General features: G+C 42.7%; 1 protein-coding gene across 6 annotated transcripts in view; it reads right to left on the reverse strand.

Annotated features, from left to right (window-relative positions):
• Positions 1-2,037: 2,037 nt before the first annotated feature.
• DCAF1 (DDB1 and CUL4 associated factor 1) overlaps positions 2,038-25,241 on the reverse strand; it is an 85,396-nt gene continuing 62,192 nt past the window's right edge. For 5 of the 6 annotated variants that reach the window (XM_036870439.1, XM_036870435.1, XM_036870437.1 and 2 more), the window contains 2 exons: positions 7,359-7,611; positions 2,038-3,008 (listed from right to left, as the gene is read on the reverse strand). In XM_036870439.1, coding sequence (XP_036726334.1) covers positions 2,950-3,008; positions 7,359-7,611 — 312 coding nt within the window. In that variant the 3' untranslated portion in view covers positions 2,038-2,949. Of the gene's footprint in view, positions 3,009-5,724; positions 5,784-7,358; positions 7,612-25,241 lie in introns of all 6 variants that reach the window. The other variant, XR_005021977.1, reaches the window with a different exon arrangement.

Here is a 25,241-nt window from a genome sequence, read left to right on the forward strand (position 1 = left end):
ACCTTAGAGATTTAAAATAAACAGGGCAAGGAAGGCGCCTGGGGAAGTACTGCTCACTAGGCTTCAGCTGGTGCTCGTGAGAGAAAAAGCACGTTCATAACAAACACAAGAAGTGTCAAATGTGTTTATTTGCCTGTTTGTACTTGAGCTTTGGCCACAACTGCCAGGTATCTGAGCAAAGCAGTGCGAGGCACAGTAGGCCACAGCTACACCATTCCAGGCAGTTGGAACCACCAGAAGCAGGAATGGGCCTCATCTTGTTTAGAGCAGATGAGGTAGGGACGAATGCCTGGGACACAGGCCGGAGCCGCCTTGCTGTATTAAGCCCAAAACTTCTCTGGGCTGTTCCTTCATAGAGTGGGTGCTCAGGACCCAGAATACTACGCCTCCTAGTTTTCCCAGACAGAAACCTAGAAAGTCTGGCTGGAGAGGACACTTAAACCCTTGCTTTGTTCACCCTTCTTGAGGGATAGGTGCTTTCTGGCCCCAAATTGAACTACAGAGTTTTCCTGCTGTGTGACCATCCTCCTCTTCCTTGGACCCTCTTCTCAACTCCTTCCTTCCTCTCTTAAGACAGCAGCTTCTGTAACGTCTCTCAGAAAGGCCTTGGCCAGCACTAGCAAGGGTAGGTCAGGTGGTCAAGGCCCTGGTTGATTTATGATGCTGCCCCCAGAGAGAGAACTATTTAACTGCAGGCAACCTGTGCCTCCACCTGGGGTTCAGGTTCTATCTGAGGTGTGGCTTAAAGGCAAAAATCAACCTAAGGCGAAATTTGCCTCATTGGTGGTTTGCTACTATTCCGTGTGTTTCTTCCTAAGTGACTGAGATCATCTGCCCTGGCAGATAAAGAGAGCTGATGTTTCCTTAGCCTCTTAGGGCACTTCCCTAAGGGTGTGTTGTCAAGTTGAACAGGAATGTGCTTTCTTATTGCAGGTCCCCATCTCCACCCGAGAGACCTGTGGGTGTTCCCAAGAGCTGCTGGCAGAGTTCAGGGAGACTGTGGCTCTGCTGAGTTACTGACTAGAATACAATGCGTTTAGTGCTTCTTGACTTTTAACCTGTTTTCTTCTAATGCACCAGCAGTCAGACTAGTCCACTGGTTAGGTGTTAGCAGTCCATTTAAGCTGAGGCATGAAGCAACGTAAGAGCTGAGACCTCTGCTCTCTAGAGGACCAAGAGGTGCCTGTGTGTGACACAGGACCAACCACTTCAGTGTGTGTGATGAACTGTATGGTGCTCCGAAGCCCAGCAGGGCTTCACCAGCCCCTGGTGAGTTTTGGCTGTCTTGTCTTGCTTATTTACTTCACAAATTTGTCCTCTTATCTCAGCAAAGGGAGAAAAGTCTCTTTAGCTATAAATACCTATATGATAGAAACCGGGCAAGCTCAAAGGAAGGAGACTAGGGTCTCCTATTTATTGTGGGTAAGAAGGGGGTGGGGTGGGGTGAGTGAAAAGGTAAAAAAGCACCTGGTTCTTTCCCTGGTGGTAGCACAGTTTAACCATAGGCCAGTTGTAGAGGCCTGTGAAGTACCTGCAAACCCAGCCTGACCAAGCCCTAGCTGCCCCTAAACTGCCAAAACTGAAGAACTGCCCAGGTCTACTGTTGTACTCCCTTCAGAAAACAGTAATGACAGTCAGTCAGTCACCCAACTACAGGGATGGCCAAAATGCTTTCACTCCCTAGCTCTGCCAGCTCATTGCTCCACAACATCCCAGAACCCCTAACGAACGTTCTAGCTCCACCAAATCTACTCTGGAGCTGCCTTCTTGCTTCAGAACCCAGGATAGAGAGATGGAGTGGGCAGTGCCCTGAGCACCTCCCTCTGCCCCCTGCCCAGTCCTCCTCGGGGCGAGCAGCAGACCAGGGTTAGATGCTGTGACTAAGCTGCTTTTCTCCCCAGAGTGCTTTATTTGGGCAGAACGTGTTCTCCCCCCGTCCTGGGCTGCCTCTCTTGGAAGGCGTCTTTATTGCCTGGCTAGAGCTACAAGGAAAGGGACAGACCCCACTTCAGTAAAAGAGAACAGGGAAAGGCCATAAACAAAGAAAGACAGACTTGTAGTTTATTTTGTATTTTTTTTAAATAAATACACTTTACATTAAAGAAAAAGGCCTTTGATTTGTACTTTCCACATTGGGGAGAAAGGGAAGAAAAAAAGATTTCTGAAAAACTGAATCACAAAGAAGACTAGAGGGAGTGAACTTATATCCTAAGTTCCCTCAACTCCACAAAACCAATATCCACAATGACCTTGCTGCCCCCCCCAAACCATGAAGGTGGGTGAACCTAGGCATTTATTCAGCAAACAAGCAGCACCTCCTCCCCACCTCTGGCACAAAGGAAAACAAATTAACCTGACAGCATATGAGGCAACAAAACAGGTTAAAAAATCATATATTATATTTATAATAAAATATTCTTAATCCTTATCAATTTAAGAAACCACGATTTTCCTTTTCATTTAAATACGTATGTAAAAATGCCTCTATTGTTATTTAGACATCATTTTCTTCCATAGAAAATGAACTGCAGGGACAAGAGACCTGGTGGATATAAGTTCATACCCTCAGTTATAAATGCCTTTTTTTTTTTCTTTTTAAGTTTTATAAAAAACTATTTCTTGTTCTTTAAGTAAAGAACATTATACAAAGAAAATATATTGTGAAATAACCCCAGAGACGTGTTGTTTTTTTTTTCCCTTGAGGAAAGGTATGTCCATCCTAGGAGAAGGGGGAAGCAGAATAGGCCCTAACCCCTGTTGTCTTTTTTGTGTGTGGTTATTGTTTTTAGAAGGACTCAGATTCCAGTGAGACTCTAAATCATAATCCTCTGAATGCAGGGCATGCAGTTCCTTAAAAGAGCCCTGGGAGAAAGGGAAGGGAAGATGTTCTGAATTCATTTGACTCAGTTTCTCGCCTGCCAAGAATCTCTTCCACGTGGTGATGGCTCCTCACTCATTTAGAGATAAGATGATGTCATCTTCCAAATCAGAGTTGTCAGAGCTGTCGGCTGAAAGGTAAGGAAAGGGAGAAACTAGATTACGCACTAGGCTTGTAGGAAGCTTTCAGGGAGAAAGCACCTGCATACACATAAATTTATGCCTGAGCAAGGTTAATTACCAGTTTCCAGAAAGAAGAAAACATGTCAATTAACTCCTCGGAGCTGGCTCTGGAAAATATACTGTTTTGGCAATGATGGTTACTCCTGGGACCTCTTGCTTGCTTACCTTTCAAAGGACCTGGACGTGGTACCCTCTTGCTTCCTAGAGGTTCTTCCTCCTGCCTGAAAGGCCCTAAAGGGACCAGGCAAGCCACCTCTGAAGCTTTCGCCCATGGTGCTTTGAGTGGCTGCAAAGGGGCAGGGCTGATAGCAGTTGAGTGAGCCCGTGTAGTCCTTTGGCCTCTGGAGTCCCTCCGGTGGGCACAGGCCTGCCTGACCCCCAGGACCACTAAAAAGGCAGGCTGAGCCCAAGCAAGGATGAGATTTCTCTTAAACTCGTCAGCCACTCTTTTCTCAGAAGACCTCATAAAGGCAGAGGTAGTCAACCTGGGATTCATTCCTCTGAAATTTCTAAATATAATCTGCAGGGAACAAATTCCCAAAAAGATACAAGCCAGAGCTTGCAGCAATACCAGAAAAACTGGGCTGGAGGTCAGCAGGGAGTAGCTATGGCACCCTGGAAGGTGGCACTGTGTCTGACCCTCTGCTTGACCATCTGCCTTCCAGGCAGTGAATAGACCACATGAACACCTCTGGAAGGATCCATTAAGAGGTGAAACTAGGTGGTAACAGAAAGAACCCTCAAAGTGAGGTAGATGCACCTGTCTGGATGATAGAAATTGGAGAGAAACATAGTACCTAGCTCTACTATTTGCTGAGTGAAGGTAAAGGAAAAATCTTAGTGCCCATGAAGGTCCCATGAAGGTAAAGGAAAAATTCTAGTGCCCATTTTGATCACTCTCAGCTTAGGAAGCTGTGAAACAATTTTAACAAGGTCCCCAGGGAAATGGGCCAGCAGGTCCTGAGCTGGAGTCCTGAAAATGCCCATAGGCCCTGGGGTTCCCATGAGGAGAGGGACAGCCACTGGTTCCAAAGAATCCCTCATCAGCCCTTTCCCAGGTACCTGAGAGACTCCACTCGGGGAAAGCTGACGAAGAACTACATGTTCCCAAACCTTCCATTCACTACAATCTCCTTTAGGAAGAAAACTGAAGTGGATAAAGTAAAACCAAGAAAAGCATGGCCGTGATAAAACGAAGTCCTGAAGGTAAGCAAAAGTGATGGCTGGAAAAACCAGTGTTCCTGGGTCTAACAGGGCACAAGCATGGCTTGACTTTATTGGTGAGGAGCGGGGAAAACAAGATGGAGATCAAACTAATACCTGACAACGCTAAACCACAAACGAAGCCTCATCAGCTTCCTTGCTGAAAGAACTCCAGGAGGAAGTGAGCAGGGAAGGGGGTGACTCAAGCATAGCACTGTGTCCAGGGCCCATGGCAGACCGCAAACAATCCCCTCGTGCTCATGCGATCTATGAACCAACAATGCCAGACCCACCTGCCTGAGACCTATTCTAACCATCAGCTGTAGAGCTACTAAGAATTAAGAATCTTAACAACTCTGCATCACATCTAAGGACTGTAAATGCAGCTGGAGGAGGATAACACAATCTTCCATAAGCAAATGTCAGGCACAGGGTTTAACAGAGAACTTTCAGGGGTCAGGCAGTGATTCCCCTCCTGGTGGTCAGGTGGCAGGACTCCCTTCTCTACCTTCCTTAGCCTTTTCTCATCCTCCAAATGTTGAAGAGACCCAAACTCAGACCCTGGTGGGGACCTCTCCCTCTGAAAGGCCCTGGAAGCAAAGGCAGTGTTAGTCCCTACCATGTTTATTTAACCTGTTGCTCTACAACATACAGGCTTTTGAGGGGGGGGGGGTCAGAACTGACTGGAACAGAGAAACAAAGACCTCAGAGTCAAGGTGTTTCTCTTCCTAGGCCTGGGGTTCTGTATATGAAATCAATCAATCATTGGATCTCTGGGATCTGGGGCCTATGCAATGTTACATGGGGGGCATGTGGGTGTGGTTTTCTATAGTCACAGCGGCTTTCATCATATCCTAAAAGGGCTCCATAAGCCCCAAAAGGTTAAGAGTTAATACACCAGATGATTAGTGTAAGGCAAAATATCAGCAAACCAAGGATACAGAGGGTGCTCCCTGTCTCTGCTCTGTTTCGAGCCACTATCAATCAATCAGTCTCTGTAAAACAGAGAAAGAGCAATAGAGTACACACGCTGCACATGCCACCACCTCAATTCTAGAGCCCAAACTGACATGTCCTCAACTTGTCATCTGTAATGGCATTTTCACATCATAAATATTCCCACCAAGTTAAAGTAACATTCTCTGATAGAATTAGGGTTTTCCAGATTACCTCTTGGGCTTAAAAGAATGAATTTCCTAGAATAAACAGTAAAAGGCTAAAGGAAGCAGTAATTTTACAGGCCAAATACAAAATTAATTTATATTCAAACAGAATGGAAAAATTAGTGATACTCTTAGGTCGGGGGTACCAGCTGCTCCCCTAACCTACCTTATATTACTTATAATTTAAGGGAAACAGAACTTGTGCCCACGTGTCACAGGTGACAAAGAAGTTAGTAAAACCTTCCTTTTTATTCCCATCAATATTGTCATGTTTCCCTTGCCCCTGAGTCCCTCTTACCTGGCTCTCTGACCATCGCTAGGGACAAAGGAAGTCCTCCTTCAATGAATCATCTCAACCTCCAAGTGCGAAAAAATGAAGTTGGCAAACAGCAGATGGGCAGATACAAGGCAATCCCTCCCATCCCACAGAGCTTCCTCAAAATGCAACTTTGGCAAGAGGACTTACGTAAGAAAGACAGTCTCCCCTAAGCCAACTGCCTTCAATCTTGAGCTCTAGAAGCATGTATAAGATTTATCCCAAAGAAAATGGATTTAGGTCACTGTGGAACAGGAGAATCTTATACATATATGCTTAAATATATATACTGCCACCCACCCTCTCCTCTCCTACCATACATACACACTCCCTCCCTCCCCCTGCCCCCACCACCAAACACCAATGACTGTAAAAACCAAGCATCTACTCTGAAGAGGCTTGAAGTTTGTTGAGCTTAGGCCAATACAATAACATTTTCTGTAATGATGTAAATGTTCTATATCTGTGCTGTTCAATATGGTAGCCACATGTGGCTACTGAGCACTTGAAATGTGGACATGAAAATGAGGGACTGAATTTGAAATTTAATTAAAATTCTCATGGCCACAGGTGGTTACTGGCTACCATATTAGGCATAATACCTACCTTGGCTGTGAGAATGCTGGCCAGGTTAGCTACATGAAAAATGACTGGATATCACAGTGATTACTCCCCAGTCAGGCAGGGCAGCACTAGGAAGAACCAGGACCACAGCAAGCATGAGTCTGTCAACAGTGACACACGTCACAGTGATGCTGCCAAATATGTCCTCTTAAAACATGCAGAGTATAGCAGCAGAGCTCACAGACTCTTAGAACTATTAGGTGATTTACTCAGGGTCCATTAGTATAGGCAGGGGACAACTTGACTTCAGAAACCTGTTCTAATGGAAAGGTACTGAAAAACTGGAGCTTGTTCTTCAAAACTTGGAATAAGAAAGAGGGGTGGGGAGGAACAAAACAGAAGCCAAAGAGAAACATCTGTCCCCTGGCCTTTAAGAGGGATTAAGCAAAAGCAGACAGGAAGGGGCTGCAACCCACAAGAGGGCTTTTATTTCTTTACAACTTTAGAAAAGAGCAGGTACAGCACCCCAGGAGCAGCTGCATCTGATGATACCAGCTCTGCCTCTTGGGAGAACTACACTTTTGCCGTCCACTCTAAGGCTAATCCTCTGAAGCAGGGGTCGACAAACTACAACCCATGGGCCAAACCAAGACCACCAGCTATTTTTGTAAATAAAGTTTATTGGAACACAGCCACATCATTAATTTATGTCTTGTCTCTGGCTGCTCTCACACTACAACAGCAAAGCTGAGTAGCTGCAAAAGAGACCATTCGGCCCACAAAGCCAAAATTATTTACTGTCCTGCCTTTGTAGAAGTCTGCCAACCCCTGTTTTAAAGAGATAATAGCCATTTGGTTACAGAGTCGTCATGACAGGAGCACTGAGGATGAGAGATGTGAAACTGCTTTTCCTCAAGGGCCCAGGTGGTGACTCTAGTTATGGGGCACAGAACCCTGGTGTGGCTTGCCCTCTGGGCTGGGCTGGGCTGGCACAGGGAAGGGCCCTTTCCCTAGGTACCCAAGCTCAGCCTCGTGGTCAGCCCTAGACTTACTGTCCCCCAGGATCAGTTCCACTTCCTCATCTGCATCAGAGTCTTCATCTTCTCCGTCCTCTCCCTCCTCTAGCAGGTTTGCTAGCTCCTCATCAGAGGGAGAAAAGTCATTGTCCCCATCCTCCCCTGCGTTCTCATTGTTGTCATCCTCCTCCAACTCCGCCTCCAGCAACTGGTCAGTGTCAAGCTCATCTAAATCATCGGTGTCGTCATCATCTTCATCATCATCTTCTTCCTCCTGTTCTTCCTCTTCCTGGTAAGAGAGCATGAGGTCCATTAGGACAAACACAGAGACCCAGCCCATGTGGGCCACATGGGGAGTCTCTCTCCTCTTCCCAAAGGACAGAGGAGGTAACAGTCAATAGAGAGCATGGTAATCTAGGTTAGCACACACTTCATGGGCCAGCTTGACTCGTCAGTGAAGGCTGAGACAGGCACATACATGTCCCCCAAGACACTCAAGCACTCCTCAGACAAGGACTACTGGTCACTCCACAAAGGCATTACTGGTCACACAGCCCTTATCCAAGGAAATGGACAACACACTTCACAGAGGTCTCTGCCATCAACATTCTATGTTTCTAACTAATAGTAAACCCAAAGGGGCTCTTCTCTCTATCCTGTATCAACCAAACCAAATGAAATCACTTGAGGCACTGGAACTAAACCTTCTACCTGGAATCTAAAAAGCAGTGCTTTAATAAAACAGGAAGAACACAGCTGCTGAGTCACCAGCTCCTAAGCCCTTCAAATTCTTGTCCTTGATCTTATTTATAACCATGGATGTGGGTCAGCACCTCTGACAATGCTATCACAAGCATCCAATGATCTGAATGTCCAACAAAATAGATTTTTACCACTAAGAGATACTTGCATTTTCTGTTTCAAGCCACACACACACCAAAAAAGTATGCTAGAGAAATTGTCCAGCCTTCCATTCCCTTCAAACTGTTTCCCTTCAAGCAAGAGAGGACACAAAGACACCTTTTTGCTTTCCTAAGGACGACCGGTGTTCCCAAGTTAAAGTGACCAACATTCAGTCACTAATTCTTCTGCTCAAACATCAACTGTCAGCACTGCCAGTAGCAAAAGGATTCTAATTCCTGCAATAATAAAATATAAAATTCATTTAACACACCGGCCTAATGAAAGTCAAGACAGAACAAGCCCTACATAAGCAGAAAAAAAACTTTAAAAACATTTTGGAAGTGCTTAAAAAAAAAAAAAAAAGGGACTTCCCTAGTAGAACAGTGGTTAAGAATCCGCCTGCCAATGCAGGGGACACAGGTTCGATCCCTGGTCCAAGAAGATCCCACATGCCGCGGAGCAACTCGTGTGCCACAACTACTGAGCTTGCGAGCCACAACTACTGAAGCCCGCGTGCCTAGAGCCCGTGCTCTGCAACAACAGAAGCCACCACAATGAGAAGCCCACGCACTGCAATGAAGAGTTAGCCCCCGCTCACCACAACCAGCGAAGGCCTTTGCACAGCAACGAAGACCCAACACAGCCAAAAAAAAAAAAAGTGCTGCCGCATGCCAATCACTTAAAAACCAAACACTGCTTATCCAGCCACTAGTGTTCATCAGCTGTAAAGTAAACTAGGCTCATATTCAGCAGGGTAACTCTGCTTTATGAACTTTTGATAATTTTGGAACCACCATTTAGAGGCTTTTTGATTTGCTGTTTGACCCACTGATTTAGACTTTTCAACAATTTCTGGCAAATACATGGGAAAAACTGGCCCCTTTAAATAGCCAGTATTCCTAATGCCTGTACAAGTTTGTGTCCACACCAGAGTTTGTGTGTGCACGTGTGTGTGAACGCACCCCCATGATAACCTGAGACCACTGCTCCACAGCCTGGCCACACATGACCTCCACGTGGACAGCTACTAAGCATCTGCCCACTGGAAAGGAACTGAGAATGCCTGGAGGCAGTAACAATAAACTGATGCACAGACTAGCTTCTGGCCCTACAAATACATCAGCTCATACAAATAACTGGGAAAGGAGAGAGGAGTCAAAATTCAGGGAAATAATTCAAAGTATTTACCAGATTATAACTTTTGCCTCTTTTTTCCACACATGTTTTCAGGGATTTGACCAAAATTAGTTCTAATTAATAAAGTTCCCTCAGTTAAAAACAAGCACATTAAAAAGAGTATCCAGGGCCCTGTGTTTCTTAAGCCTCTGTGGAATAGAATAATTACATGAAGATAGTGTTAATTATTTTTATTTTTGATTCTGAAGTTAATTTAGTACACAGTTATTGATATATACACTCATCATTGTTTTCGGAGTATGGGATAGGAGAAAATGCCCAGGCTTTGGGATCCAACAAGCCTGGGTTAGAATCCTGGCTCTGCCAATTATGTGTTGTATGAACTTGGGCAATTTACATAAATTTTCAATGTCTCAGGATAGAATAACTTTTAAAGGCCCACAGTTGAGTGAGTATGTAAAAGGCTAAACTGTTCAAACAGGCATCTGTTAGCCAGCAAATTTAAGGAAGATCGTTCTTCATTTCTAAAAACATCAAAACTTAGCTGATCCAGGAGAACTAAGAAAAAGCTCCAAAGTCAAGAGCAATCCTAGAAAATAGGTCAACCAGGGTCTAAGGTTTGAACTACAAATACCATTCCAATTTCTTCCAGAAGCCTACAAACCCAGCTTTTACTTAATCTTGTAGCAGAAGAAATAATTTATATTTATTCATCCCAGAAGGCCATGATGACATATGTGACCACAACAGGAGAAGGGAAATGAATAGGAAGGGGAGACCTACCTGAATCTCAAACACATCACTTCATCATTTATACTCTGGATTTAATGACCAGTAGTTTAACATGTATTTTGTTACACACGGATATGGCCATAAACTCACTTTCTAAATTTTAAATCTGAAACGTGGAGCATGAAACAGAACAGAGGCTCACAAGATCTATCCAAAGTGCTGTGGTAGAATCTAATTCTGTGGTTGAACCCAAAAGAGAGTCTAGGAAGCAATTTTAAGAGCATTCTTGCAGGTTTAAGTACCTGGTTGGTAACATGAGGCACTCTCCTTCATATCTAGAGAATAAAGCTTCCACTAATGAGTGGTCAAAAAAGTGGTCCAAAAAACCAAAAATTATTGCTTAATGAAAAAAGCAAATCTTGCTTGAATCCCGATTCAACTCCAGCAACATTTAGATAATGTTTTGGATCCAGGAATACTGATTTTTTAAAAATTCTCTAAGACCTCTCTTTTAGGGCTTAGAAACAGGAATTCAGGGCCAGGCTGTTTTAAACTACTGATAAATTCTACAGAAAAAAATTCTAAAACTCTTCCCTTCCTGGTTCCATCTTAAGACAATTTCATGGTTACCCGAAGGCCCAAACCCCTGCAGATACATCAACCCACTCCTCTCCTGTACAGAGAACAGGTCAACTGGCATAAGCTCCCTCGGCTGCCCTCTGGTCCCCTCACCACATCTAAACCTGACTTCAACCATAGTCTGAGAAGAAGAAAGCCTTCCACTTCCGCTCTGGACCTCAGTCCACCCCCGGTCCTTATTACCACGCTGCACCTTTCTCACGCCCACTCCACTCACAACCACGCTCACACTTGGCTCCACTAGCTTTCTTACCTTCTCTGAAGAGAGTCAGCTTCCCCAAACCTAACAACTTCTCAATCTACACAGGTTTTAAACTCCTTCCATCTATAGACTTTTGAAAAATGGTAACCTGAACCCTACTCCTGGCCTCCAGGTCCTCAGCCACCACTTGCTCACTCATCCACTCACTCTGTCTTCTATTCCTCTAACACTTGACAGTCCGGCTTCTGCCCACAGCACTCCACAGTGTAGCAGGTAATGGTATGTGCTCTGGAGCCAGGCTGCCTCACAGGATCCGAACTCTGCTGACACTATGTTTACTTAGCCTCATAGGGTTGTTGATAGGATTTAATGGGGGGGAAAAATGTGTATGCATGTATGTATATAATCTCTTTGCAAAGTGCCTGGCATATACTAAGTGGTCAGTTAGTCTGTTGCTCTGATTATAATAACTGGAAGCTTCCTAAAGGAATATGAAGGCCTGAATGGCTCACCACGGGGCTTCTCTACAATGACTGACACTAACCAATCCTGGCTTCCACACTGGGCTGCTGATCTTTACCAGATCCCTTCCAGATCTCCTAGGCATAAAGGTTCCTACAACTTAAAATTTATTTCTGCCTTTACATTTCCTCTCATTCATAAATCCTGAACTCACATTAGATAGCTCTACCCATCTGTACCACAGAAACTTCTAAAACAACTCAAAGCACCCCCTAAACCTAACACCTTCCCCACACCTCTCCCAGTTACCAGATGAAATCTCAAACATCTTTCACTTCTCCCACTTTCATGGCTTCACACCCAGTTAACTAATGTCACTCACAGATCTGGGGTGCCCAGCACTCCCTCTCATTCCACTCACCTACTGCATTCTCCCTCCTCCTGTCTACCTCCAGTCTCTCCAACTCTCTATGGTCTTATCCCTTCCCAGATCAAAAAACCCAGGCACTCCATAATGCTGCCCACATTACAGAAGTACAACAGAAGCAATGATTACTAAACAACCATTTAATGCCAACTTCTCTAAATCTTAATTTCTGGTTAAATGAGAGGATTTAATTACATCAGTGGTTCCTACTCAGGTATGGCCATCAGAATGTGTATTTTGGAGCACTGGGAAAGTTCTCCAAAATACACATGCCTAAACCCCACCCAGGGTCCAGGCTGACAGAACCAATCTTTACAAATTAAGCTCCAACAGGAGGATTTTGGAAAGGTGCCCCAGGAAGTGTGGAGTGCATCGTTATGAAGAACCACTGTTCAAGATGACCTCTGGTTCTAAAGTTCTACTCTTCTGTAATAATGTACCCTATCCAAAGACTCCCAATGACAAAACCAAAAAGGTGAATACAGGCATCCCTTGTTTTATTGCAATTATACTTTGCAGATACTGCGGGGATTTTTTTTGTTTTTGTTTTACAAATTGAAGGTTTGAAGCAACCCTGCATCGAGCAAATCTATCAGCACTATTTTTCCAACAGCATTTGCTCACTTCATGTCTCATGTCACATTTTCTAATTCTCAGAATTTCAAACTTTTTCATTATTATTATATTTGTTATGGTGATCTGTGATCAGTGATCTTTGATGTTACTATTACAACTCCCTGAAGGCTCAGATGATGGTTAGCATTTTTGGCAATAAAGTATATTTTAATTAAGGTATGTACACCTAATAAACTACAGTACAGTGTAAACATAACTTTTATATGCACTGAGAAACCAAAAAAATTCATGTGACTCGCTAATATTGTAACATTCGCTTTAATGCAGTAGTATGGAACTGAACCCACAATATCTCTAAGGTATTCCTGCATAGGTATTACCAGTGACCTTCCCTCCTCCTATCAAACTGTCTTGCTCTCTAGGACTTAATTTGATTTTCTTTTAACTAGTGCACCATTTGTTTCTAGACCATTCAAAATTCTTCTTGAATACATGTCTATTTTTTCAAGAGAAACAGCTTTTAGCTTACACTGCCTTCAAAAATATAACCGATCTCTTAGAAAAAAACCAAACCTCTCGTCATACTTTAAAAACAGTTAATCTAGAAACTAGGATAGCTTTTTTTAAATGCAATTAAAACCTGAGCCTACTGTCTTGACATTTCAACGTCATATCTGCAAAATTTAAACTCTTGCTTCTCCTTCTGACACTTGTTCCTGTTGTTAACTAGCCTTAAAAGCTATAGATTCATTTCAGGGTCATAAACACTTGTGCTTTTCTCTCCTCATCAGCAGAATCTAATTCACATATATTTTAAATTTCTTAGTTGGGGAAAAAAAGGTTTTTCAGGAATCAATGACCAAGCTTACAGCAGGTGTGTAATCAGTAAAGACTCTTACCATCCGCTTCTAGGCAGTGGAGAACACATAGGAAGCACAGCACACAGTGTGTCCCAGATTCCAAAATGGAGTGGAGAAAAGAAAGATTATTCCCTTGTTTTGTTTTTGTTTTTAAAAGAAATTTAAGATTAACTATAATTAGTTGAAATGTATTGGCTTTCCAAAATCTAAGAACAATGATCAATTACTAATCTTTGGTTTTATAATTTTCCTAAAAGCTAACATCAAAGTTGACTGAATTTTTAAAAACAACACATATACCGAAATTCCAATGGATAATATGAGTTTTGATAAGTGACTAGCTTATCTCTGCTTTCACCAAATGCCTGAAGGCTGGCAGACTACCAACCTCAGGAATCAAATATTTATAGCTGTCAAATACACTGTATTATGTTTTCATTCAACAATACAGTGGTACAGTTCATCCCTTCTTGTTAATCTCCAAGCTTATTTAAACAGAAGGGCAAAAGACAACCATTTTTATGTATGTAAATTATATCTCAATAAAGCTTTTTCAATCAATAAAAACCATTTATATAGGCACTTTATGCTAGACCATCTTATCAGATGGCAGCTGACCATTCAGGATTCTGAGTTTATTTTGCTAAGGTGAAAAGGCAAATTCAAAGGTGTTGGTCACAGGTGGCTGCATCCCTGAGCCATGCAAGTCATACCTGGAACATCTGAGAAGACCTGAAAGCAGATATCTGGACTAGGACAAAACTCTGAATAGCAAATGACTCAAATGAAAAGGAAGTCTCCAGTTTTAAAATCAGGTGAAGCAAACAAAGGAAAGTAAGTTAAAAAAAAAAAAATCAAGCTGATACAGGGAAGAGGTGATGAGGAGAAATCTGATCAAGATAGTAAATACAGGAAAACCCCACTGCAAGATACTAAGAGGACATGTGAATCAACAGAATTAAGGTTACAAAGGAAGCCTGCTTAAATAGATACAGTATTATCACACTGAAACATCTCTGAATCAAAAACCAAAAGGTCAAGGGCTTAGGGGGAAAAAAGTTCTCTAACGGATGTCCTTTCAACATGAAATGCACCAGCTGATCCCTAAGGACAGTGGTATCAGTATGTGCCATGCAATGTGCCTTGACCCTAAGAAATCCAGAAACAATGCTAAGTCACCCACATTGCACACCTACACAGACACCTACTCCTCTTCCAACTAGAAACCTTTCAGGCCCTTCCACAGACTGAGCCCTAGGGCCACTCGTTAGGGCCCTCTTGAGTCTGTCCCTCTCGGCCTTGGCTGTCTATGCCTCTATTTTTCCTTCCTGAACCAGAGTCAGAAGCCCTAAACACCACCCTACCTCTCTCTAGTATCTTTCTCCCTTAACCTCTCAAAATGAAAGTTAAATAGAACCACAGAAGAAGAATGAACCAGTCTCTTCTCTGACCCAAGCCTCCCTGTAGAGGGTGGAATGAGAAGAGAAGAACACTTAGGGTGTTCCTTTATGGTGGTCTCTTGCTTCCACAGCCAGCCACCCAAGATTCACTTCTCATCCATCACTCCACATCTGCAAGAAGAATGAGGCCAACCCCAATAATAGCCCCCCAGCATCCGAAATATCTAGCTTCTCTTTTCTTGACCTCCTCCTCAAACACAGACACCAGGTATCACATGGACCCATGTGATAGCTCCCAGAGAAGACTGTTGCCCACTGCTTTGTAAACTGCAAGGATGTGGGAGAGTAGGAATAATGGTGTTGATAAATAACTTTAAATAAACCCAGTTTTTGCTTCAGATTTACAGTTCAACATGTAACATCCAAGAAGCTTGAGACAAAACTGATATCTCATAGTGATCTATAATGAGAGGGGTAGTGATGAATGAACCCATGGAGGACGAGACAGTCTGCAGCCACCTGTACCACTATAATATACCAACAAACAGCTTGACAACATCACCTTCTATACCTACTCAAGGATAAACTACATCTTGATTCATGACAGCTAAAGTGGAGAAAAGTATGCATTAAGGGAAGGTGGTATCTAAGGAAGCAAAAGGCCACAAGAATAAAAGACCAGACACTATTAAGAAACTGACTCAAAGCAACTACATGATGTTTGGAGGATCTAATACCACTTGCAAGCTCTGGTATGAAGAAATACTAGCAACACATACGAGTTAAACACTGCTGCATTCAAGAAAACATGAAGATCCATGTCACAAATAAATCAAAGATCTCAAGTATCCATCTGAAGACCTCTCCCTTTTATCCAGATCTCACAACTCACATGAGGTTTAAATACTGTGGGATCCTCTCACCCATGAAACCAAGGAAATCACTGAGGACTCTATGGCCAAGCAGCCGGAAAGCATTAAAGGAAATCCTTTCTATAATAGGGATTTCCTGGCCGTATCTGGTGAAGTGGTTTAAACTCTGGAACCTAACTGTCCTTTATAATAAATATGGTATTTAAAAACCTACGGTACTGCTTCTGGTTTCTAGGCACATAAGAAGCTAGAAGTTGCCACTCCACCCTAACAAGTAAAAAGCTGAACAAACTAAAAAGATCAGTAACTCTTCTTCGATTCGACAGAGAAGTGGGGTGGGTGACAGGGCAAACCACTGCCCCAAAATTGGAGAAATACAGAGAACTGCAACTTGCCAGAGCATAAACCCAGAAACACAAACCTCCAAAGGAACCAGTACCAGGGTAGGAAAACCTGAACTGTAACTGACCAATGGCTGGAGACAATTCTGAGCAAAGTCTGAGAGATAAAAACTTCTGGGGCCAGTCATCAGGGCCCCCACACATTTGTGAGTTTTACCTCCAGGAACTTGACCTGGTTCTCGTGGCGAAAATTGGAGAAAAATCCCCTAGTGCTTCTGGTAGGGGGAGGGTAAAAGGTAACATTTTGAAATACATCAGAGTATTCTGTTCTTAACAAGGGCTGCCCTAAGGAGAAACTATTTAACCAGAGACTGAACTGCTGGAGGAAGGGAAATAACCAATTCCAGCCCACTCTAGCCATCTATACCATTGAAAGGAGGTGGAAAAAAATGAGAAGATGTGTGAAGTTCACAGTACAGAGGTTCAGACTCATTAAAAGACTAAGACCTACTTATAAGACTATAAAATGCTTCCCCTTCCTCCACATCTTACCACCACATTCTAAAGGCCTACAACAGTTCCTTTTATCCAGCACATCATGTCCGGCTATCAAGAAAAATTACAAGGGACTTCCCTGGTGGCACAGTGGTTAAGAATCCGCCTGCCAATGCAGGGGACATGGATTCAATCGCTGGTCTGGGAGGATCCCATATGTCACAGAGCAACTAAGCCTGTGTGCCACAATTACTGAGCCTGCACTCTAGAGCCCGCGAGCCACAACTACTAAAGCCCACGCACCTAGAGCCCGTGCTCCGCAACAAGAGAAGCTACTACAGTGAGAAGCCCACGCACTGCAATGAAGAGTAGCCCCCGCTCACCACAACTAGAGAAAGCCCATGCACAGCAACGAAGACCCAACGCAGCCAAAAAGAAAGGAAGGGAGGGGAGGGGAGGGGAGGAAAAATTACAAGACATACTAAAAGGAAAAGAAAAACACAGTTTGAAGAGACAATGTAAGCATCAGAACCAGACTCAGATATGGGAGGGATTAACAGACCAGGAATTTAAAACATCTATGATTAAGATGCTAAGGGCTCTCTAATGGATTAAGTAGACAGCATGCAAGAATAGATGGACAACAGAAGCAGAGAGATGGAAGTTCTAAGAAAGAACCAAAAAGAAATGCTGGCAATCAAAAATACTGTAACAGAAATGAAGAATGCTTTTGATGGGATTTTTTAGTGGATGGACACTGCTAAGGAAAGAATCTCTGAGCGTGAGGATATCTCAATAGACACCACCAAAACTAAAAAGCAAAGAGAACAAAGACTGAAAGACACAGAACAGAATATCCAATAACTGTGGGATAACTACAAAAGGCATAACATACATGTAGTGGAAATTCTAGAAGCAGAAGAAAAAAAAGAACAGAAGAGATACTTGAAACAATAATGACTGAAAATGGGGCTTCCCTGGTGGCGCAGTGGTTGAGAATCTGCCTGTCAATGCAAGGGGCACGGGTTCGAGCCCTGGTCTGGGAGGATCCCACGTACTGCGGAGCAGCTGGGCCCGTGAGCCACAATTACTGAGCCTGCGTGTCTGGAGCCTGTGCTCCGCAACAAGAGAGGCTGCGATAGTGAGAGGCCCATGCACCACAATGAAGAGTGGCCCCCGCTTGCCACAAGTAGAGAAAGCCCTCGCACAGAAACGAAGACCCAACACAGCCATAAATAAATAAATAAAAACAAATACTTTAAAAAAAAAATGACTGAAAATGTCCCCCAAATTAATGTCAGATACCAAACCACAGATCCAGGAAACTCTGAGAAAACTGAGCAGGATAAATGCCCAAAAAACCCCACACCTAGTGACATCATTTTTTAAACTACAGAAAATCAAAGATAAAGAATAAATCCTGAAAGAAACCAGAGGGGAAAAACACCTTACCTACAGAGGAACAAAGAAAAAAATTACACCTGATGTCTCCAAAACCATGAAACCAAGAAGAAAGTGGAATGGAGTATTAAAAGTGTTGAGAGGGCTTCCCTGGTGGTGCAGTGGTTGAGAATCCGCCTGCTAACGCAGGGGACACGCGTTCAAGCCTTGGTCTGGGAAGATCCCACATGCCGCAGAGCAACTGGGCCCGTGAGCCACAACTACTGAGCCTGCGCATCTGGAGCCTGTGCTCTGCAACGAGAGGCCGTGATAGTGAGAGGCCCGTGCACCGCGATGGAGTGGCCCCCGCTCGCCTCAACTAGAGAGAGCCCTCGCACAGAAACGAAGACCCAACACAGCCAAAAATAAATAAATAAATTTATTTAAAAAAAAAAAAATGTTGAGAGACCAAAACCACCAACCTATAATTCTGTACCGTGTGAAAGTATCCTTCAAAAGTGAAGGAGAGGGACTTCCCTGGTGGTCCAGTGGGTAAGACTCTGCACTCCCAATGTAGGGGGCCTGGGTTTGATCCCTGGTCGGGGAACTAGATCCCACATGTCGCAACTAAGAGTCCGCATGCCTCAACTAAGAAGTCTGCGTGCCACAACTAAGAAGAAGTCCACACGCCGCAGAGAAGATCCCATGTGCCACAACTAAGACCCAGCACAGCCTAAATAAATTTTTTAAAAACAAAATGAAGGAAAAATACTTTTTCAGACTAACAAAAACTGAGAGAATTTGTTGCCAGTAAACCTGTTTTGCAAGAAATGTTAAAAGAGGGCTTCCCTGGTGGCGCAGTGGTTAAGAATCCACCTGCCAATGCAGGGGACACGGATTCGAGCCCTGGTCCGGGAAGATCCCACATGCCACGGAGCAACTAAGCCCGTGCGCCACAACTACTGAGCCTGTGTGCCACAACTACTGAAACCCGCGTGCCTAGAGCCCGTGCTCTGCAACAAGAGAAGCCACAACAATGAGAAGCCTGTGCACCACAATGAAGAGTAGCCCCCACTCGCCACAACTAGAGAAAGCCCGCATGCAGCAAAGAAGACCCAACACAGCCATAAATAAATAAATAAGTAAGTAAGTAAATAAATAAATAAAATGTTAAAAGAAATTCTTCAGAGAGAAGGAAAAAAGTTAGAAACTCTGGGGCTTCCCTGGTGGTGCAGTGGTTGAGAGTCTGCCTGCCAATGCAGGGGACACGGGTTCGAGCCCTGGTCTGGGAAGATCCCACATGCCACGGAGCAGCTGGGCCCGTGAGCCACAACTACTGAGCCTGCGCGTCTGGAGCTTGTGCTCCGCAACAAGAGAGGCCGCAACAGTGAAAGGCCCATGCACTGCGATGAGGAGTGGCCCCCACTCGCCGCAACTAGAGAAAGCCCTCGCACAGAAACGAAGACCCAACACAGCCAAAAAAAAATTAATTGATTAATTAATTAATAATAAAAAAAAAAGTTAGAAACTCTGAATATATTAAGGAAGATCACTGGAGAAGGAATAATTGAAAGTAGAATAAACATTTTATTTTTCTTATTCTTAACTGATTTTTGTTCAAAATAATAGTTTGTTTAAAATAATAATACCAACAATGTATTCAATTACGTATGCTTTTATATAAGTAAAATGAATGACAGCAATGAAACAAGGGATAGGAGGAAAGAATTAGGACTACAGATTTTGTTATCATAAGTTACTTGCACTATTCATGAAGAGATACAGTGCTATTTGAAAGTGGACTTGGATTACTTGTAAAAGTACACTGCAACCTCTAGGGTAACCACTAAAGAAAGTTAAAAAAAAAAATGTATAACTAATATGCTAATAAAGAAGAGAGGGGAATCCTATAAAATACTCAATTAAAACCACAAAAAGGAATTCCCTGGCGGTCCAGTGGTTAGGACTCTGCGCTTTCAGTGCCCTGGGCCAGGGTTCAATCCCCGGTTGGGGAACTAAGATCCCACGAGCTGCACAGCGTGGCCAAACAAAAAAACAAAAAAACACAAAAAGCAGAAGAAGAATGGAAGACAAAAACAGGAGCAAAGAACAAACAGAAAAAGTAACAAATATGGTAGATGTTAATCCTACTATATCAATAATTACTTTGAATGTCAATGTTCCAAATGCATCAATTAAAAGAGAGACATAATCAGAGTGGATCAATAAATAAGACTCAACTACATGTTGTCTATAAGAAACCCACTTTAAATATAGACACATATAGATTAAAACTAAATGGCCATGGGACTTCCCTGGCAGTCCAGTGGTTAAGACTTAACGTTCCAATGTAGGGTGTGTGGGTTCGATCCCTGGTCAGGACGCTAAAATCCCACATGCCTCGCAGCCAAAAAGCCAAAACATAAAACAGAAGTGATATTCTAACAAATTCAATACAGACTTTAAAAATGGCCCACATCAAAAAAAAAAATCTTAAAAAAAAAAAAAACTACAAGGACAGAGAACTCTATACCATGCTAACATGAATCAAAAGAAAGCCAGGGTAGGGAATTTCCTAGTGGTCCAGTAGTTAGGACTTGGCAGTTTCACTGCTGAGGCCCCGGGTTCGATCCCTCGTTGGGGAACTAAGATCCGACAAGGCATGTGGTGCCACCAAAAAACAAAAAGAGAGAAAGAGAAAGAGAGAAAGAAAGAAAGCCAGGGTAGCTATATTAATTTCAGACAAAGAACCTCACACCAAGGAAAGTTACTAGAGATAAAGAAAGGCATTAGGGCTTCCCTGGTGGCGCAGTGGTTAAGAATCCACCTGCCAATGCAAGGGACACGGGTTTGAGCCCTGGTCCAGGAAGATCCCACATGCTGCGGAGCAACTAAGCCCATGCGCCACAACTACTGAGCCTGCGCTCTAGAGCCCGTGAGCCACACCTACTGAGCCCACGTGCCACAACTACTGAAGCCCTCACGCCTAGAGCCCATGCTCCACAAGAGAAGCCACTGCAGTGAGAAGCCTGCGCACCACAACGAAGAGTAGTCCCCACTCGCCGCAACTAGAGAAAGCCTGCGCACAGCAATGAAGACCCAATGCACCCAAAAAATAATAAATAAATAAATAAACACTAAATGTTAGTTCTTTAAAAAAAAAGAAAAGAAAAAAAGAAGGCATTATATGGGAAACAAAATGAAAAGACAACCTACAGACTAGGAGAAAATATTTGCAAATGATGTGACAAACAAGGGCTTCATTTCCAAAATATACAAACAGCTCATACAGCTCAGTATCAAAAAAACAAACAACCCAATCAAAAAATGTGCAGAAGACCTAAACAGACATTTCTGCAAAGACATACAGATGGCCAACAGGCACATGAAACGATGCTCAACATCACTAATTATTAGAGAAATGAAAATCAAAACTACAATGAGGTATCACCTCACACCGGTCAGAATGGCCATCATTCAAAAAGTCTACAAAGAATAAATGCTGGCAAGGATGTGGAGAAAAAGGAACTCTCCTACACTGTTGGTGCAGCCACTATGGAGAACAGTATGAAGGTTCCTTAAAAAACTAAAAATAGGGACTTCCCTGGTGGTCCAGTGGTAAAGAATCCGCCTTACAATGCAGGGGACGCAGGTTTGATCCCTAGTTAGAGAACTAGGATCCCACATGCTGCGAGGCAACTAAGCCTGCACACCACAAATACTGAGCTCATGCACCTCAACGAGAGAACCCACATGCTGCAAACTACAGAGCCCACACGCTCTAGAGCCCGTGTGCCACAACTACAGAGCCCATGCGCCCTGGAGCCTGCACACAACTAGAGAAGAGAAAACCCACACGCCAACTAGAGAGAAGTCCGCGCACCACAACAAAAGATCCTGTATGCCTCAATGAAGATCCCGCATGCCGCAACAAAGACCCGATGCAGCCAAAAATAAATTAAATACATAAATAAAAAATAAATCTTAAAAAAAAAGAAAAAAAAACCTAAAAACAGAGTCACCGTGTGATCCAGCAATCCCACTCCTGGGCATATATCCAGAAAAGATGAAAATTCTAATTCAAAAAGATACATGTGCCCCGATATTCATTCATAGCAGCACTATTTACAACAGCCAAGACATGGAAGCAACCTAAGTACAGCCATCAAAAGATGAATGGATAAAGAAGATGTGGTACACATATACAATGGAATATTACTTAGCCATAAAAAAAGAACAAAATGCCATTTGCAGCAACATAGATGGACCTAGAGATTATCATAGTAAGTGAAGTAAGTCAGAAAAAGACAAATATCATATGACCTATCATATCACTTACATGTGGAATCTAAAAAAAAGATAAAAATGAACTATTTACAAAACAGAAACAGACTCACAGACATAGAAAACAAACTTACGGTTACCAAAGGGGAAAGGGTGAAGGATAAATTAGGAGTTCGGGATTAATAGATATACACTACTATATAGAAAACAGATAAACAATAAGGAACTACTGCATAAGCAAAGGGAATTATATTCAATATCTTGCAATAACCTATAATGGAAAAGAATCTGAAAAAGAATATATATATATAAAAAATATATATCACTAAATATCACTGAATCACTTTACTGTCCACCTGAAACTAACACATTTTAAATCAACTATACTTCAGTAAAAAAAAAACCAAAACAAAACTGCAAGACCTAAATTCCTTTCCACTCAAAAAAATCTTAAACCACACATTTTGATTGTTCAACTAAAGGAATAAATGTCTATTAATTTTTAATTAAATAGTGAGACCACTACATATCTATTAAAATGACCAAAATGCAAAACACTGACAGCACCTAATGCAGGTGAGTACATGGAGCAACAGGAACTTTCATTCATTGATGACAAATGCAAAATGGTACAGCCACTCTGGTAGATAGTTCGGCAGTTTCTTATAAAACTAAACATACTTTTACCATATGATCCAGCAATAACACTTCTTGGTATTTACACAAAGGAGTTGAAAACTGACGTCCACACAAAAACCTGCACACGGTACACAATATGTTGATTTTTTTTTTTTGAGGTATAGTTGATACAGGAGCTTTATTCTGAATTGCCAAAACTTTATTCAAATTACTCCAGAACATAACTGCCAAAACTATTCAACACTGTGATGAAGATGTCCTTCAGTAGGTAAATGAATAAATAAACTGTGGTATACCCAAACAATGGAATAGTATTCAGCATTAAAATGAAATGAGCTACCAAGTCATGAGAAGATATGGAACAAACTTAAATGCGTATTACTCAATGAAAGAAGCCAATCGAAAAGGCTACATTCTGTATGATTCCAACTATATGACACTCTGGAAAAGGCAAAACTATAGAGACAGTAAAAAGATCAGTGGTTGGGCTTCCCTGGTGGCGCAGTGGTTGAGAGTCTGCCTGCCAATGCAGGGGACACGGGTTCGAGCCCTGGTCTAGGAAGATCCCACATGCCACGGAGCAACTGGGCCCGTGAGCCACACGGGCCCAGTTGCTGAGCCTGCGCATCTGGAGCCTGTGCTCCGCAACAAGAGAGGCCGCGATGGTGAGAGGCCCGTGCACCGCGATGAAGAGTGGTCCCCACTTGCCGCAACTAGAGAAAGCCCTCGCACAGAGGCGAAGACTCAACACAGTCATAAATAAATAAATAAATAAATAAAAAAGAACGTGAATTTCTAAAAAAAAGCAAATTAAAAAAAAAAAAAAATCAGTGGTTGTCAAGGGCTGAGGGGAGGGAGGAATAAATTGGTGGAGCGCAGAGGATTTTTAGAGCAGTGAAACTACTATGTACAATACTACAATGGTGGATACACGTCATGTTTGTCCAAACCACAGAATGTGTAACACCAAGAATGAACCTTAATGTAAACTATGGACTCTGAGCGATAATGATGTGTCAGTGTAGGTTCATCATTTGTAACAAATGTACCACTGTGCTGTGGGATGTTGATCATGGGGGAGGCTATGCATACAGGGACAGTGCATTTATGGGAAATCTCTGTACCTTCTGCTCAATTTTGCTGTGAACCTAAAGCTGCTCTAAAAAATAAAGTCTATCCAAGAAAAAACAAAAACTATTGTACTGAGGATGTCATTTTCAGTAAAGTGCTTTATAAAATAATATCCCCATGGTATCCAACAAAGATCATGACTATCTTATCTGTGTGTGAGGAGAGAGGGAAGATAGAGCTGGGAAACTGCCCCTCCCTAAGAGGGCATCCGACGAGGGAAGCACTGGCACAGGATGCCTCTGGGTCAAGAAGCAAGCCCTGCACAAGGCTCTGCTCTGATCCCACAGTGACCACTAACCCCAAATACATACAAGTCTCCTCTCCTCACTCTGCTCAGAAACCCATTTCTTGGGATTATGAATTATCTCTGAGCTCTAATAAAATGCATACTTAGCCAGTTAGAACATTCTACCAGAGACAGTGGCGATCAAGAGAGTATACACAGAGGACTGTAAGGTGAGTCTGTTTTAGCTTGTTGATTCCAGGTGACAGGGTTTACTCAAGGATTCAATTTAGAGGAGAAAGTAGAGGTTCATAACCTATAAAGCCCGATAGTGGAACACATACCTAAATCTCAAACTGGCAAAACAAATCATCCTTGCTTAGTCAGTACTAAGTCCTGTCAGAAAAAAACATGAGTCACTGGCCCATAGTATTAGACTTGCACGAAAAAAAAACTTTTAGAATTACCACTTTCAAAAATTTTGCTCTTAAAAATTATTTTAAATCTTAAATACAAGCTGCTGGGGAAGAATGCTAACAGAAAGATATTCCATTAGCCCTAACCACTGAGCACGATTTACCAAAGAATAGGGGAGGGGTGAGGATGAGAGAGCAATGGCAGGGCAAAAAGAAGAAAGTGTGCTTCCTCTTGTCCTATGGTGGCCCCTGCCCTCACTCAGGGCACTTCTGTGCCCTTAAAGAGGATATAGAGCACCAAGACCAAGCAACACCATAGTGGAAGAAAAAACAGAAATGAATCCAAGATCTGGAAAAAAGATATTTTATCTGCTTTATTATCTACAACAAATATGTAAAAACCTAGTCGTTCATTTTCAACTTTATATTACTCAGCAATATACATTTCTCAGATTTGTCTGGAGAATCGGGCCAAGAGAGTATATCCTTAGAAAAAGAATGTGGTGTGAGCCTAGTAGACAGGAAAGATCTGCTGAAACTCAGAAGTTTAAGAAACTCTTCATAACTGACATCAACTGACACACCACACAGACAAGCACCTAGCATAACATGACCATAAATTAAAATCCCCTATAAAAAAGGAAAAGCTAAGATTCTGAGACATGATACCATCTACCCACATTTTATAAATGCTTAATTTCTCAAAAGCATCAATATCTTCTCTTTACCTGTAAGCTCCATTCTATACTCTGAAAATAGACTATGCCATAAAACTGAGAAAATGCAAACCAGAACTTTAT

This window comes from Balaenoptera musculus, chromosome 11 (genome assembly GCF_009873245.2).
Source record: "Balaenoptera musculus isolate JJ_BM4_2016_0621 chromosome 11, mBalMus1.pri.v3, whole genome shotgun sequence".
Taxonomy (NCBI): domain Eukaryota; kingdom Metazoa; phylum Chordata; class Mammalia; order Artiodactyla; family Balaenopteridae; genus Balaenoptera; species Balaenoptera musculus.